The sequence below is a fragment of the Protomyctophum parallelum genome, assembly GCF_964188405.1.
Source record: "Protomyctophum parallelum genome assembly, chromosome: 22".
NCBI classification, from domain to species: domain Eukaryota; kingdom Metazoa; phylum Chordata; class Actinopteri; order Myctophiformes; family Myctophidae; genus Protomyctophum; species Protomyctophum parallelum.
Genome location: NC_139714.1, coordinates 34,316 through 49,684, shown reverse-complemented (window position 1 = coordinate 49,684; position 15,369 = coordinate 34,316). Strand labels below are relative to the sequence as shown.

General features: G+C 42.2%; 1 protein-coding gene across 1 annotated transcript; it reads right to left on the bottom strand.

Annotated features, from left to right (window-relative positions):
* Nucleotides 1-7,116: 7,116 nt before the first annotated feature.
* Nucleotides 7,117-14,426, bottom strand: LOC310853574 (NACHT, LRR and PYD domains-containing protein 1a-like; the record flags this gene model as incomplete). The annotated part of the gene is made up of 8 exons (XM_083757954.1): nucleotides 14,318-14,426; nucleotides 14,172-14,221; nucleotides 13,478-13,692; nucleotides 12,002-12,237; nucleotides 10,080-10,202; nucleotides 9,077-9,218; nucleotides 7,768-7,899; nucleotides 7,117-7,361 (listed from the first exon to the last, which is right to left on the bottom strand). Exons 1-8 carry the CDS (start codon nucleotides 14,414-14,416, stop codon nucleotides 7,117-7,119), a joined length of 1,242 nt encoding a protein of 413 aa, XP_083614080.1. The 5' UTR covers nucleotides 14,417-14,426.
* Between the last annotated feature and the right edge of the window lie 943 nt (nucleotides 14,427-15,369).

The following is a 15,369-nucleotide window of genomic DNA, read 5'->3' as shown; positions in this document are numbered from 1 at the left end:
TTAATGTTGGTGAGTTTAACATTGTTTAATGCAATCAGACAGGACTTTAATGTTGGTGAGTTTAACATAGTTTAATGTAATCAGACAGGACTTTAATGTTGGTGAGTTTAACATTGTTTAATGTAATCAGACAGGACTTTAATGTTGGTGAGTTTAACATAGTTTAATGCAATCAGACAGGACTTTAATGTTGGTGAGTTTAACATTGTTTAATGCAATCAGACAGGACTTTAATGTCGGTGAGTTTAACATTGTTTAATGCAATCAGACAGGACTTTAATGTCGGTGAGTTTAACATTGTTTAATGCAATCAGACAGGACTTTAATGTCGGTGAGTTTAACATTGTTTAATGCAGTCAGACAGGACTTTAATGTTGGTGAGTTTAACATTGTTTAATGCAATCAGACAGGACTTTAATGTTGGTGAGTTTAACATTGTTTAATGCAATCAGACAGGACTTTAATGTCGGTGAGTTTAACATTGTTTAATGCAGTCAGACAGGACTTTAATGTTGGTGAGTTTAACATTGTTTAATGCAATCAGACAGGACTTTAATGTTGGTGAGTTTAACATAGTTTAATGTAATCAGACAGGACTTTAATGTTGGTGAGTTTAACATTGTTTAATGTAATCAGACAGGACTTTAATGTTGGTGAGTTTAACATAGTTTAATGCAATCAGACAGGACTTTAATGTTGGTGAGTTTAACATTGTTTAATGTAATCAGACAGGACTTTAATGTTGGTGAGTTTAACATTGTTTAATGCAATCAGACAGGACTTTAATGTTGGTGATTTTAACATTGTTTAATGTAATCAGACAGGACTTTAATGTTGGTGAGTTTAACATTGTTTAATGTAATCAGACAGGACTTTAATGTTGGTGAGTTTAACATAGTTTAATGCAATCAGACAGGACTTTAATGTTGGTGAGTTTAACATTGTTTAATGTAATCAGACAGGACTTTAATGTTGGTGAGTTTAACATTGTTTAATGCAATCAGACAGGACTTTAATGTTGGTGAGTTTAACATTGTTTAATGTAATCAGACAGGACTTTAATGTTGGTGAGTTTAACATTGTTTAATGTAATCAGACAGGACTTTAATGTTGGTGAGTTTAACATTGTTTAATGCAATCAGACAGGACTTTAATGTTGGTGAGTTTAACATTGTTTAATGTAATCAGACAGGACTTTAATGTTGGTGAGTTTAACATTGTTTAATGCAATCAGACAGGACTTTAATGTTGGTGAGTTTAACATTGTTTAATGCAATCAGACAGGACTTTAATGTTGGTGAGTTTAACATTGTTTAATGCAATCAGACAGGACTTTAATGTTGGTGAGTTTAGCATTGTTTAATGCAGTCAGACAGGACTTTAATGTTGGTGAGTTTAACATTGTTTAATGCAATCAGACAGGACTTTAATGTTGGTGAGTTTAACATTGTTTAATGCAATCAGACAGGACTTTAATGTTGGTGAGTTTAACATTGTTTAATGCAATCAGACAGGACTTTAATGTTGGTGAGTTTAACATTGTTTAATGCAATCAGACAGGACTTTAATGTTGGTGAGTTTAACATTGTTTAATGCAATCAGACAGGACTTTTCTGTTTGGATGAACGGGGCTGTCGAGGCCAGAAAGTAGTTTTTTGCCACTCAGTAGGCGTTCCCGCATAACTTCCAGGTACGATGATGTCACGCGCTGCATGGATGTTAACCCATTTTGGGGGCGGGAACCCATTTGGGTAGGTCTGCTATTGAAAAATAGCAGACCTACGAGCTTGTAGGTCTGCTATTTTTGAAAAGTGGTGAAAATGTGGTTAAAACGGAGCATGTTGGTCTGATCTGTTTATTTTTATTTAACCTTTGTTTAACCAGTAAAAAACACATTCAGACTGAAGTCTCTTTTACACAGTGTGAACTGGCCAAGACAAGAGGCAAAATAAGTGACACAGCTCTGCCAGTAACAAAAAATACACAACAAAAAACAGGACAATGTTTTTAGGCCTCGACTCACACTGTTGCAACATGCACACATTTGTCTTGTTTCTTGTCTGTGTTTAAAGGGACACTTCACCCTTTTTGCAAAAAAATATATGTTAATGACGTTTAGAAGCTTTAGTACACTTTCCTGGGGGTCTTTATGTGTGTAATATGTGGTTTTAGATATTTTACATTTCAGCAGTGAGCCCGGTGTCTCTGATGTCATGGACAATGGGCTCACTTCCTTCCTGGACTACATGTTGTCTCAGTAAGACAGCTCTCCCCCTATCCACAAGGAGGAGCAGTGCACCAAATAATTATGGGAATTGTAGTCCAGGAATGTAGTGAGACCAGTGTCCATGACATCAGAGACACTGTGCTCACTGCTACAATCTAAAATAGCTAAAACCACATATTACACACATAAAGACCCCAAGGAAAGTGATCTAAAGCTTCTAAACGTCATTAACATATATTATTTTGCAAAAAGGGTGAAATGTCCCTTTAATGGCCGCCCCAATGCATTTCCAATTGAAGTCACATGGTTTGACAAGGCTTTTTTTTTGAGGCGGGGGAGAGGGGGGGGGGGGGGGGGGGGGCACAACGCAGCCATCAAACAAAAATGTTTTGTCAAACCATGTGACTTCCATTGGAAATGCATCGGGGCGGCCATTAAACGCGGACAAGACAAATGTTGTATGCATGTATAGTGTGAGTGAGGCCTTGCACTGAGACAGGTTTTACTTCGATTGCTTCCTGTGATGTTGAATATCTCTGCTGTCGGGGAGAAAACCACCTAACTCCAAAATGTCCATTTTTCAGGGAAATGAAAGATTTACATTTTTCAGGAAATGAAGAAAACCTTATATTTTGAAAACAAAGCAATTCTGCCTCATCAAAGTTGGCGACTTATATGTGACTACATTTGACTGAGGGACTGCCATTGGATTTTTTTTACTCATATAGCTTCAAATTGACACGTTGGTTGTTCAGTTTGACCCACCAGTTTTGGAGATATGGCTTACAGAGTAATGTCTTGCAGAGAAACAGCGAGTTGAGAAAACACTTCTGTGCTCCCTAGCTACATGTTTAAGCATTCATTTCATATTTACATGTCGATTTCAGCTCTGACACTTATTTCAGACAAGCTCTAGTATGTGAAGAGTCTGCCTGTGCTATTAACTCATAAAATAAAATAAAACTCCTCTGGTGAAAAGCTGGAATTTGCGCGATGGCAGTCTCTCGGTCAAATCTGGTCACATGTTGTCAATTACTTACATGAGTGGTGGAGTTAGCTGTTTTAGCAGACAGTTTGAGGGTCCATTGGTGGTATACATTTTTTCACACTGACACTAAACACATATATTTTACCCAATGTAAAATGTTACATTCATTCTCTCTCTCTCTCTCTCTCTCTCTCTCTCACACACACACACACACACACAATTCTCCAACTCCCAGAGGGCCGTGCAGCAGCGCAGCACTCAGACAGGTGTAGGCAGAGCTGGGAGAGAACTCCAACTCCCAGAGGGCCGTGCAGCAGCAGAGCTGGGAGAGAACTCCAACTCCCAGAGGGCCGTGCAGCAGCAGAGCCGGGAGAGAACTCCAACTCCCAGAGGGCCGTGCAGCAGCAGAGCCGGGAGAGAACTCCAACTCCCAGAGGGCCGTGCAGCAGCAGAGCTGGGAGAGAACTCCAACTCCCAGAGGGCCGTGCAGCAGCAGAGCTGGGAGAGCACATGGCAGAGCAAACAAACAGTCCAAGGACAGACAGAGAGCTGAGGGCTGGACGGAGCTGGACCCCAAGGACTGACCGGAGACAAGGTAGTCACTGTTTGGACATTATTCTCCCTTTGGGACGTTTGGTGTTGTCTTTGCAAACTGCCTCATGTTGGCCTAAATACACCTGAGTTAATTAAACACACCTGAGTTAATTAAATACACCTGAGTTCATTAAATACACCCAAGTTCATTACTTACATTACTAGTTCAAATACTAGTACCATGTAGCCTATACCATGTGGAACCAGGTAAATACTAGTACCATGTAGCCCAGGGTTCCCCAATAGGCGGCCCGCGGGCCATTTGCGGCCCACAGAGCGCCCCCTTGTGGCCCATAAAAGAATTTCCCCCAAAAAAAAAAAATGTTTTTTTTTTTTTTTTTTTTTTTAAGGGTCCCAGATATAAATGGCATTAAATGGGGGTCAGTAGCCTATGCATGTCAAACTGGGCATCCTTTTCAAATGGGGTCTTGCCCTGAAAAATAATTTTCAGGGCAAGACCTCGACCTCGCGCGTGCAGACTCGGCCCCCAGTCTGGTACGCTAGTCAAAATATGGCCCTTGAGGAAAATTAATTGGGGAACCCTGATGTAGCCTATACCATGTGGAACCAGGTAAATACTAGTACCATGTAGCCTATACATGTGGAACCAGGTAAATACTAGTACCATGTAGCCTATACCATGTGGAACCAGGTAAATACTAGTACCATGTAGCCTATACCATGTGAAACCAGGTAAATACTAGTACCATGTAGCCTATACCATGTGGAAGCAGGTAAATACTAGTACCATGAAGCCTATACCATGAGGAACCAGGTAAATACTAGTACCATGTAGCCTATACCATGTGGAAGCAGGTAAATACTAGTACCATGTAGCCTATACCATGTGGAACCAGGTAAATACTAGTACCATGTAGCCTATACCATGTGGAACCAGGTAAATACTAGTACCATGTAGCCTATACCATGTGGAACCAGGTAAATACTAGTACCATGTAGCCTATACCATGAGGAACCAGGTAAATACTAGTACCATGTAGCCTATACCATGTGGAACCAGGTAAATACTAGTACCATGTAGCCTATACCATGTGGAAGCAGGTAAATACTAGTACATGTAGCCTATACCATGTGGAACCAGGTAAATACTAGTACCATGTAGCCTATACCATGTGGAACCAGGTAAATACTAGTACCATGTAGCCTATACCATGTGGAACCAGGTACGATGGGACCTCCACACAGCCTGAGCAAGGCTAGTAATCAGCCCTTCTATACCTCCCCCTGGTGGTGAGATAATGCTATAACGTGATGTATGCAAACATGCCTTTAAACTGTGTCGTTGAAGAAGTAGACGTTCTTTACTAGTAGAGTTAGAAGCGCGACATGTCCTGGCACCTCTCTGAGGTTTAGAATAAAACCACAGGACCCAAGGAGAATGTTCTGTACTGATTGAAATATGTATTTACAGTTTGAAGAATTACAGAACATTTCAAGCACAAACTCAATACAAAGACTGTTAACTGTGAGTGGACGACCCGATTAAGCATTACTCTTGTTTACAAGAGGGTCCACCATGTTCAATTCATCAAAACATTTAGAGACGTACAAATAGACACTTCTATGTAGTCAAAGAACAGAACAGGATTTCATCATAAAGGAGGTAAAAAAGGGAAAAGAAACATATAGAGTCAAGGGATTTGCATGTCTTAATGACTGTTGGTAGGGCGTATGTAGTCCAAACATGACTAATTAACCCATGAATCGAACAACACAGATCGATACAACACATCCATAAGTAAATATGATTTGTTCATATCGTTACACAATGCACACCATTAACTTCTAGTCTAGTCCAATTAAGTCAAGTCCTGTAAAATCAGTTTATTCTACCCTATATTGGCATAACTATTATTGTGAGTTACACAAGTTTGTGTGAAATGTCACAAATCAAACATACAGTACATGAATGCATCTGACAGTGATATTTAATAATGATCTATATTACATTACATTTACATACATTTAAAGTTTCAAATTGCAGCCGTCCGTAGGTGCCCTTTGAGGGCAGTTTTGAAGGAGTCAAGGGATTCACATGTCTTAATGACTGATGGTAGGGCGTCCCACCTTTTGGTGGCATAGGAACGATATTAATTTGGTCCCTTGTTTGTGCCGAATCTGGGTTGCACATGGTTTGTTGAACTCCCTCTGGTGTTGTGGGTGTGGACTTCATTTACATTAAGGAAGTATTTAGACGGGTACATGGGTATCTTGGTGAAGTATTTAGATGGGTACATGGGTATCTTTGTGAAGTATTTAGACGGGTACATGGGTGTCTTAATGAAGTATTTAGACAGGTACATGGGTATCTTAGTGAAGTATTTAGACAGGTACATGGGTATGTTAGTGAAGTATTTAGACAGGTACATTAGTATCTTGGTGAAGTATTTAGACAGGTACATGGGTATCTTAATGAAGTATTTAGACGGGTACATGGGTATCTTAATGAAGTATTTAGACAGGTACATTAGTATCTTGGTGAAGTATTTAGACAGGTACATGGGTATCTTTGTGAAGTATTTAGACGGGTACATGGGTATCTTAGTGAAGTATTTAGACAGGTACATGGGTATCTTAGTGGTGTAGTGAATCTTGTGGACCAGACCCATTGCAAGATGCTGTACTCTGTCGTCAACCCAAAGCCATTCCAGCCTGTCAAAGTGGGCAGGGGTGAGGTGGGTTCGGGGAGTGAGGCCAAGTAGTAGCCTGACCAGTTTGTTTTGGGAAGTCTGGAGCCTTGTTTTAAGGGCTGATCGTACATTAATAAATATGTACAGGTTCACAATCTGTAGATTAACATTGTAATGAAAGTGTGGGGCTCTTGGGAATCAAGAGGATGAATTATAATGATTCAAATAACACGGCCCGGAAAGCTCCATTCTCTTGTAACTTGTAAAAAGAAAAACAATTTAACCCATTTAGGCCTGACGTCGAAATGTATAAAATGTCTTCTAAATTCTGACAGTTTTCTGAAATAACTATATGTTTCTGTATCAGTGGTGCTCAATATTTCATGTCAAGGACCCCAACAATTATATGTAATTGGCCTCCGACCCCCATCTGAAAATAATGTTGTTCCAGGGACCTCCCCAGAAGTTAAAATGTTCACTCTGTAATAATATATATTCAAAGATTCGAGGCACATTCTCACGATTAACAAAAAAAAGACCTACAAGTTCGTATAGCTTGTAGATCTGCCATTTTTCGACAGCTAAAGTATAACATAATGCTTTAAAACACCACAAGGGGTTCCCGCCCCAAAATGGCTTAATTAAATGCAAATGACTTACAGATCTTCAAGGAGAGAAGGCTCGTTTTCCTGGAGAGCTTTGTACAAAGTGTCTCTGCCTCTGCTGGAGGTCAGGAGAGCATAGATTGCCCTCATCTTTTCCTGAGTGGTGGTCTTGGACTGCACAATGCTGCAGCCCTCATTGTCGATGATGTCGTTCTGAACGAGTACATCTAGGATGGGACCCACATTCCTCACATTCCTCACCAGGGAACACAGATGTTGGTCCACAAAGTGTTTCGCTGAAGTTAAGGAGGATTGAACGTTGAGTTGTTGGTTTTCATTTGACATTGTTTTAAAATGTAAAGTGCCATATAGGAGCTAACAATTCTTATTCTAAAAATTGCAGTAAAGTGATACAGTTTGTGCTGATAGTATATATATATATATATATATATATATATATATATATATATATATATATACACACACAGTGTGTGTGCGTTATAGATATCGTTATAGATATCGTTATAGATCGTTGCTGCAGAAATCTCTTATCTCCTTATTTAAACGTGTTTGTTCATGAATTAACGTCCTACTTGACCTCACTACAGCGTCACGCTAAAACATCCAAAGTAACAACAGATCTACAAGCTAGAGACTCACCTGGTATGGAAGTAACAACAGATCTACAAGCTAGAGACTCACCTGGTATGGAAGCAGCCGCTCCTGTAGATTGTGCTGGTATGGAAGCAGCCGCTCCTGTAGATTGTGCTGGTATGGAAGCAGCCGCTCCTGTAGATTGTGCTGGTATGGAAGCAGCCGCTCCTGTAGATTGTGCTGCAAGAAATAAAAGTGTTCAAATTATGAACAGAAACTAACCATCGAGGCCCATCTCACCACGGTGAAATAGCACTGACTGGCAAGTCCCGACATAAACCCCCACAATCCCTACATATTACACTAATACTGTTTTGACCGCGACAGATTGATTCACCGCGTGAGGGAGAGGGAGAGTGAGACCGGGTTTGACATGATTTACGATTCAATTGCAACTCGACCGGGGCTGAGTCGGCTCTACCGAACTTCACAAAGTTCCACGTGACAACTGGCGCGCTTCAGCGTGCTCGGTGGCGTCCCCACGCCCCCCCCAGTAAGGCTACTCCAACGTTGACGCTGCCTACTACCTACTGGCGAAAAGTGGAACTGCAGCACGTTCCATGGAAGTGGACGTGACGCTCGGTGACGTCATGTGCGTAACGGTGCGTCATCCCGGGCTTAACTTCCGCTCATTGGAGCCGTTGAGTTATAACGGTACTTCCGGCAGTCTTCCGGGTGCTTCAAAACGCCACTGAGCAACTTCCATTGAAATGAATGGCTCGGGGGGGGGGGGCTGTATCCTTCTATACCTCCAGCAAGGGCAGAATCCATTTGTACCGGCCAACGCAACGGCCGGTGCGATAGGTCGGCCGGTCCGTGGATATGTCGGGCCGGTCGTTTGATATGTCGGCCGGTCCGTGGATATGTCGGCCATTCGGCCATTTCTCAACCGTTTTGGATGGGGGTGGGCTCGTTGGAATCATGTCGCCCCCCCCGGGGGCGTCTTTGGGGGTCTCAAGGTTATACATATACCGGCCGACATATCAAACGACCGGCCGACCTATCGCACCGGCCGGCCCATTGGCCGGTACAAATGGATTCTGCCCTCCCTCTATACCTCTATGGGTGTACCTCGTGGCTCAGGTTGGGTAGAGACGGCTGACGGAGGGGCCCCTATGAGGAGATAGGGGCCCCTATGAGGAGCATATAGACGGCTGACGGAGGGGCCCCTATGTGGAGATAGGGGCCCCTATGGGGAGGGGCCCTTATGTGGAGCATTTCAGTGTCAGTGTAATATGTACAGATTTGGGGGTTTTCTAGGTGTGTGTATTTGAATTGCCAATCTGTGCCATTTCTCCGTATTTGGGTGAGACCGGCTTGCTACATCCCAAGGTTGAATGAAAGTCCATAACTTTACCTTCCAGGATAATGTCTTGCTGCCAGACCGGTCCAGAGTCGGGGCTCAGTAATTCCATTGAGAAGTTTTCTGCATTGACGTCCATATTCACCACGAACGTTGGATGGTAATTTGGTCCATAGTCTTCAAAATAAGGTGCAGCCTGAAAACAGAGACCTTTTTAGTGATACAGTAGTGATTATAGTTGTATACTAATGGTAGTAGTGATACAGTAGTGATTATAGTTGTATACTAATGGTAGTAGTGATACAGTAGTGATTATAGTTGTATCCTAATGGTAGTAGTGATACAGTAGTGATTATAGTTGTATACTAATGGTAGTAGTGATACAGTAGTGATTATAGTTGTATACTAATGGTGGTATTGATACAGTAGTGATTATAGTTGTATCCTAATGGTAGTAGTGGTAGTAGTGCTTGCTATGTAGTGATTGTAGCAGCAGTAATAATATTAGTATTGGTAGTATAGTTGTAATAATAATAATAATAATAATAATAATAGCTTGAATTTATATAGCGCTTTTCATGAACCCAAGGACGCTTTACAAAATGTACCAACAACAATCAAAAACTACATGCCATAAGCCTGAGACAATAAATGTATTTTGTAGTGGTTATACTAGTAATAATGTTAGTAGTGGCGAAGGAGTGAAAATAACAGTTTCCTTGACTCACACTGCAGCTTTACCATACAATAAACAGACAACGTAGGTCTAATATGTACCTCAGGTTGTACTTTCTGTGAAGGACACACTGACAGACTGTAGGTTTAATACGTACCTCAGGTTGTACTTTCTGTGAAGGACACACTGACAGACTGTAGGTTAAATACGTACCTTAGGTTGTACTTTCTGTGAAGGACACACTGACAGACTGTAGGTTTAATACGTACCTTAGGTTGTACTTTCTGTGAAGGACACACTGACAGACTGTAGGTTTAACATGTACCTTAGATTGTACTTTCTGTGAAGGACACACTGACAGACTGTAGGTTTAATATGTACCTTAGGTTGTACTTTCTGTGAAGGACACTGCAGCACTGACAGACTGTAGCGTTGGTCTGGGATGAGAACACAGTTGGCGGTGACCGGCTCGATGCGTTGCTTGTTTTCATGAACTCCCTTCACCTATAATGACACCAACACAGTTTGATCAGATGGTTCATTCATACTTTCACCTATAATGACACCAACACAGTTTGATCAGATGGTTCAATCATACTTTCACCTATAATGACACCAACACAGTTTGATCAGATGGTTCATTCATAGTGGCCGGTATTTAGGTAGGCAGAGTTTCCCAAAGTTGGGCCCGGGGACCCCCAGGGGTCCTTGAGGGAGTTCCAGAGTGTACAAATGGAACCAAATGCACCGTAACGGGTCCATTTGGTTCCATTTGTACACTCTCAGAGTTAAATTAACATTGGTTTTACAATACAAATTGGGGGTCCCAGAGATAGAAATGCCATTAAATGGGGGTCCGTAGACTAATGCATGTCAAACTGGGGGTCCTTGAAATTAAACGGGTTGAGAATCACTGCTAGAGCCGTACACATCTTCTCTCATGGGGGTCCCTGGCACATCTTCTCTCATGGGGGTCCCTGGCACATCTTCTCTCATGGGGGTCCCTGGCACATCTTCTCTCATGGGGGTCCCTGGCACATCTTCTCTCATGGGGGTCCCTGTCATATCTTCTCTCATGGGGGTCCCTGGCACATCTTCTCTCATGGGGGTCCCTGGCACATCTTCTCTCATGGGGGTCCCTGTCATATCTTCTCTCATGGGGGTCCCTATAGCACATCTTCTCTCATGGGGGTCCCTGTCATATCTTCTCTCATGGGGGTCCCTGGCACATCTTCTCTCATGGGGGTCCCTGGCACATCTTCTCTCATGGGGTTCCACGGGCTAATAAGTGTTCACTCCGACAGCAACAGAAGCTCAGAAAAGACCCTTTTGTGAAGGTAACACTCTTTATCGAATAGAACATCAATGTTTCAGAACAGATTTGCTTTCTAAAATATCTATTTCATTCTGTAATGATCCAAGGAAAATCATTTTGACTGTATAACAAAGTTCAAGAATTATCATAATCTTTCGACCGCAGAAGGCGGGTGTAAGGTGCCATCCAACCGTTTCTCTAGTTTCTTTGAAAGTGTCCATGTCTCGGAGCCATAGAGTAGAATCGGCTCGACGGTCGTCCTAAATATTTTAACATCTTACTAAGCTGGGATGACCAGATCTTATGCATGTCATTGCAGGCTGACCAGGCCATACCCTTCCTAGTTTGAAAGTCCTTTTGGGAAGAAGATATAATATATAAAATATTAAGTGTTAAGTGTTTTGATAATGTTGTTATTGTTGCTTACATTTATGGACTAAAAGGGACTTGTCCTTGTCTAGAGTCTGGACTAGATGGGTTGCAAATTTATTTGTATGTATTTATTGTTACCTGGGCGTGGTGTTGAATAGGTGTAATGGAGTTAGAAATATAAATAAATGAATAAATAAATCAACGTGCTTGCCTTTCACTGTATCCCATACATGAGCAACTGGTGGCCCCGAGGGGCCACATGCAGCCCCCATCTTCACTTAATGTGGCCCTCAGGTTAATATCAGAATACTGATATAGTATTTATTTAATTTCTGTTATAATTTCACATTACTTAACAGATATATTTACCTCTCTGTAAGACACATTATTTAACAGATACATTTTCCTCTCTGTTACCCCCCCCCCCCCTGCTGGCTGTCTGAATCCCCCCCCCCCCCCCTGCTGGCTGTCTGAATACCACAAAAAGTAATTACAATGTTGACATATTATTGCTTATGGCAGTTTCATCAGATATATTTTACCTCTCTGTAAGACACATTACTTAACAGATATATTTACCTTTCTGTAAGACACATTAATTAACAGATATATTTACCTCTCTGTAAGGCACATTACTGGGCAGCAGTAACACACTCATCGTCCTCCGTATCGGTGACTCTTGACGGAACAGCAACACCTGAGCACGTTTCTGTTGAAAGTAGCTCCAGACTCTTCCCAGGATCCCAAAGAGAGACAGATGGTTCACATTTACAACCACATGAGTCTGGGTCACTCTCTGCGGTTGTAAGAGTTCCAGACCCTCGTCTGTGATGTGGGCCACGGACAGATCACCTGTGGGGGAAATAACATAACGTTATAGATTCCACTCCATGTAAACCAAATCTGAACACAATGTCTAAACCACTTCACCCTCCGCTAAGCCCCACCCACAGTGGGTGGGGCTTAGCGGAGGATATATATATATATATATATATATATATATAGTAAATATATAGTCAACAAGGCCTGCAGTAGGCTATGAACTGGAACATTTAGATCTATAGTCAACCAGGCCTGCAGTAGGCTATGAACTGGAACATTTAGATCTATAGTCAACCAGGCCTGCAGTAGGCTATGAACTGGAACATTTAAATATATAGTCAACCAGGCCTGCAGTAGGCTATGAACTGGAACATTTAGATCTATAGTCAACCAGGCCTGCAGTAGGCTATGAACTGGGACATTTAAATCTATAGTCAACCAGGCCTGCAGTAGGCTATGAACTGGAACATTTAAATATATAGTCAACCAGGCCTGCAGTAGGCTATGAACTGGAACATTTAAATCTTCTCTAGTCAACCAGGCCTGCAGTAGACTATGAACTGGAACATTTCAATCTTCTATAGTCAACCAGGCCTGCAGTAGGCTATGAACTGGAACATTTCAATCTTCTATAGTCAACCAGGCCTGCAGTAGGCTATGAACTGGAACATTTAAATCTTCTCTAGTCAACCAGGCCTGCAGTAGGCTATGAACTGGAACATTTAAATCTTCTCTAGTCAACCAGGCCTGCAGTAGGCTATGAACTGGAACATTTCAATCTTCTATAGTCAACCAGGCCTGCAGTAGGCTATGAACTGGAACATTTTAATCTATAGTCAACCAGGCCTGCAGTAGGCTATGAACTGGAACATTTTAATCTATAGTCAACCAGGCCTGCAGTAGGCTATGAACTGGAACATTTAAATCTATAGTCAACCAGGCCTGCAGTAGGCTATGAACTGGAACATTTATATCTATATATAGATATAGACACCAGGTGGCTGTTAGCTTTGTTCGCGCCATGCCCGTCCGCACAACTTCTCGTCTTTGCATTGACTTTGTATGTAATCACGCCGCTCTGACCATCCAAGTCTCAACAGTGACTCACCAGGTGTGATGTCACACAGTGTGGCAGGTGTAGCTGACTCACCAGGTGTGATGTCACAGTGTGGCAGGTGTAGCTGACTCACCAGGTGTGATGTCACAGTGTGGCAGGTGTAGCTGACTCACCAGGTGTGATGTCACAGTGTGGCAGGTGTAGCTGACTCACCAGGTGTGACGTCACAGTGTGGCAGGTGTAGCTGGCAGACAGACTTCTGAGGACACTGGATGTCAAACAGAGGACCTGCAGGAGTCCTTCCTGTTGGCTGGAACCATCTCTCCTCCCACTGAACAGTCCTGTAGAGGACCTCTCCTTCGCCTGTCGTTTCAAACACCAACGCTGTCTCGCTGCACTGGAACAGCCCGGACCTGGAGAACTTGAACCTGTGACCGGTGGTGAAATGAAAGTACTAAGTGAAAGTATAAATACTGCAATGTAGACGTACTCCGTTACAAGTAGAAGTCCCATATTAAAAATGTACTCGAGTGAAAGTACAAAAGTATTGGCATAAAAATGTACGTAAAGTACTAAAAGTAAAAGTACTCGTATTGCAGAATGTCCCATTTCACAAGTTAAAAATACACTTTAGTCGACTAAAATCTTATGACATTTAGTCGACTAGTAAAACTAGACTAACACTAAGACATTCCAGGTGACTAAAATGTGACTAAAACTGAAATAGAAATTTGCTGCCAAAAACAACACTGGTTGACTGTCCTGTGTTTAGGATAACTGACCTGTACTGATTGGTTGACTAGGATAACTCACCTGTACTGATTGGTTGACTAGGATAACTGGCCTGTAGTGATTGGTTGACTAGGATAACTCAACCTGTAGTGATTGGTTGACTAGGATAACTCACCTGTACTGATTGGTCGACTGCTCTGCGTGCACACTGGGTTCAAAATGGCTCTGAAAGACACAACAAAGCAGACAGGAAACGATCAGTGTCTTTCCTGGTGTTCAGTCACTGTGATTATTGTGCAGAGCAGAGGGTTCTGTCCTCACTATGTCCATGTTGGAATGATGGAGTCTAGAGGGTTCTGTCCTCACTGTGTCCATGTTGGAATGATGGAGTCTAGAGGGTTCTGTCCTCACTGTGTCCATGTTGGAATGATGGAGTCTAGAGGGTTCTGTCCTCACTGTGTCCATGTTGGAATGATGGAGTCTAGAGGGTTCTGTCCTCACTGTGTCCATGTTGGAATGATGGAGTCTAGAGGGTTCTGTCCTCACTGTGTCCATGTTGGAATGATGGAGTCCAGAGGGTCTAGAGAGACACACACACACACACACACACACACACACACACACACACACACACACACACACACACACACACACACACACACACACACACACACACACACACACACACACACACACACACACACACACACACACACACACACACAAAATCAATTATAGTTTCCAATGTTAACTTTGAGTGACATAATGCTAAACAGATTTGTTTGTGTGTGTGTGTGTGTGTGTGTGTGTGTGTGTGTGTGTGTGTGTGTGGGGGGGGGGGGGTCCCCAGTTCAAATGAAATCACACTGTGGAGACTTTAACCCATTCTGACCTGAGATCAGATTCTAAAAATGTCTGTTTGAAAATGACAGTTTTCTGAAAAAGCTATGTTTCTATGTCAGTCGTTCTTCGATTTTTCAAAAATAGCAGACCTACAAGCTCATAGCGCGCCACTCGGTGGCGCGCTATGAGCTTGTAGGTCTGCTATTTTTCAATAGCTAAAGCACAACATGATGCTGACACCAAAATGGGTTCCCGCCTAAAATGGGTTAAGACATTCTGCCCCCGACAGTGACGATCTTTTTTACATTACATTACATTTGAATTGTATTGAGTCTTAATTTAGTCGACTAAGACTAGACTAAGACTAAATGATGTACAAATGACTAAAATAGGACTACAATTAAATGTGTGTCATTATACTTACTGCTCACACAGACACGCTGAGGAGGAGGAGAACCAGAACCCAGCATAGAGAGGTCCAGTGGACCTGGTCTGGAATTACGTGTGTGTGTGTGTGTGTGTGTGTGTGT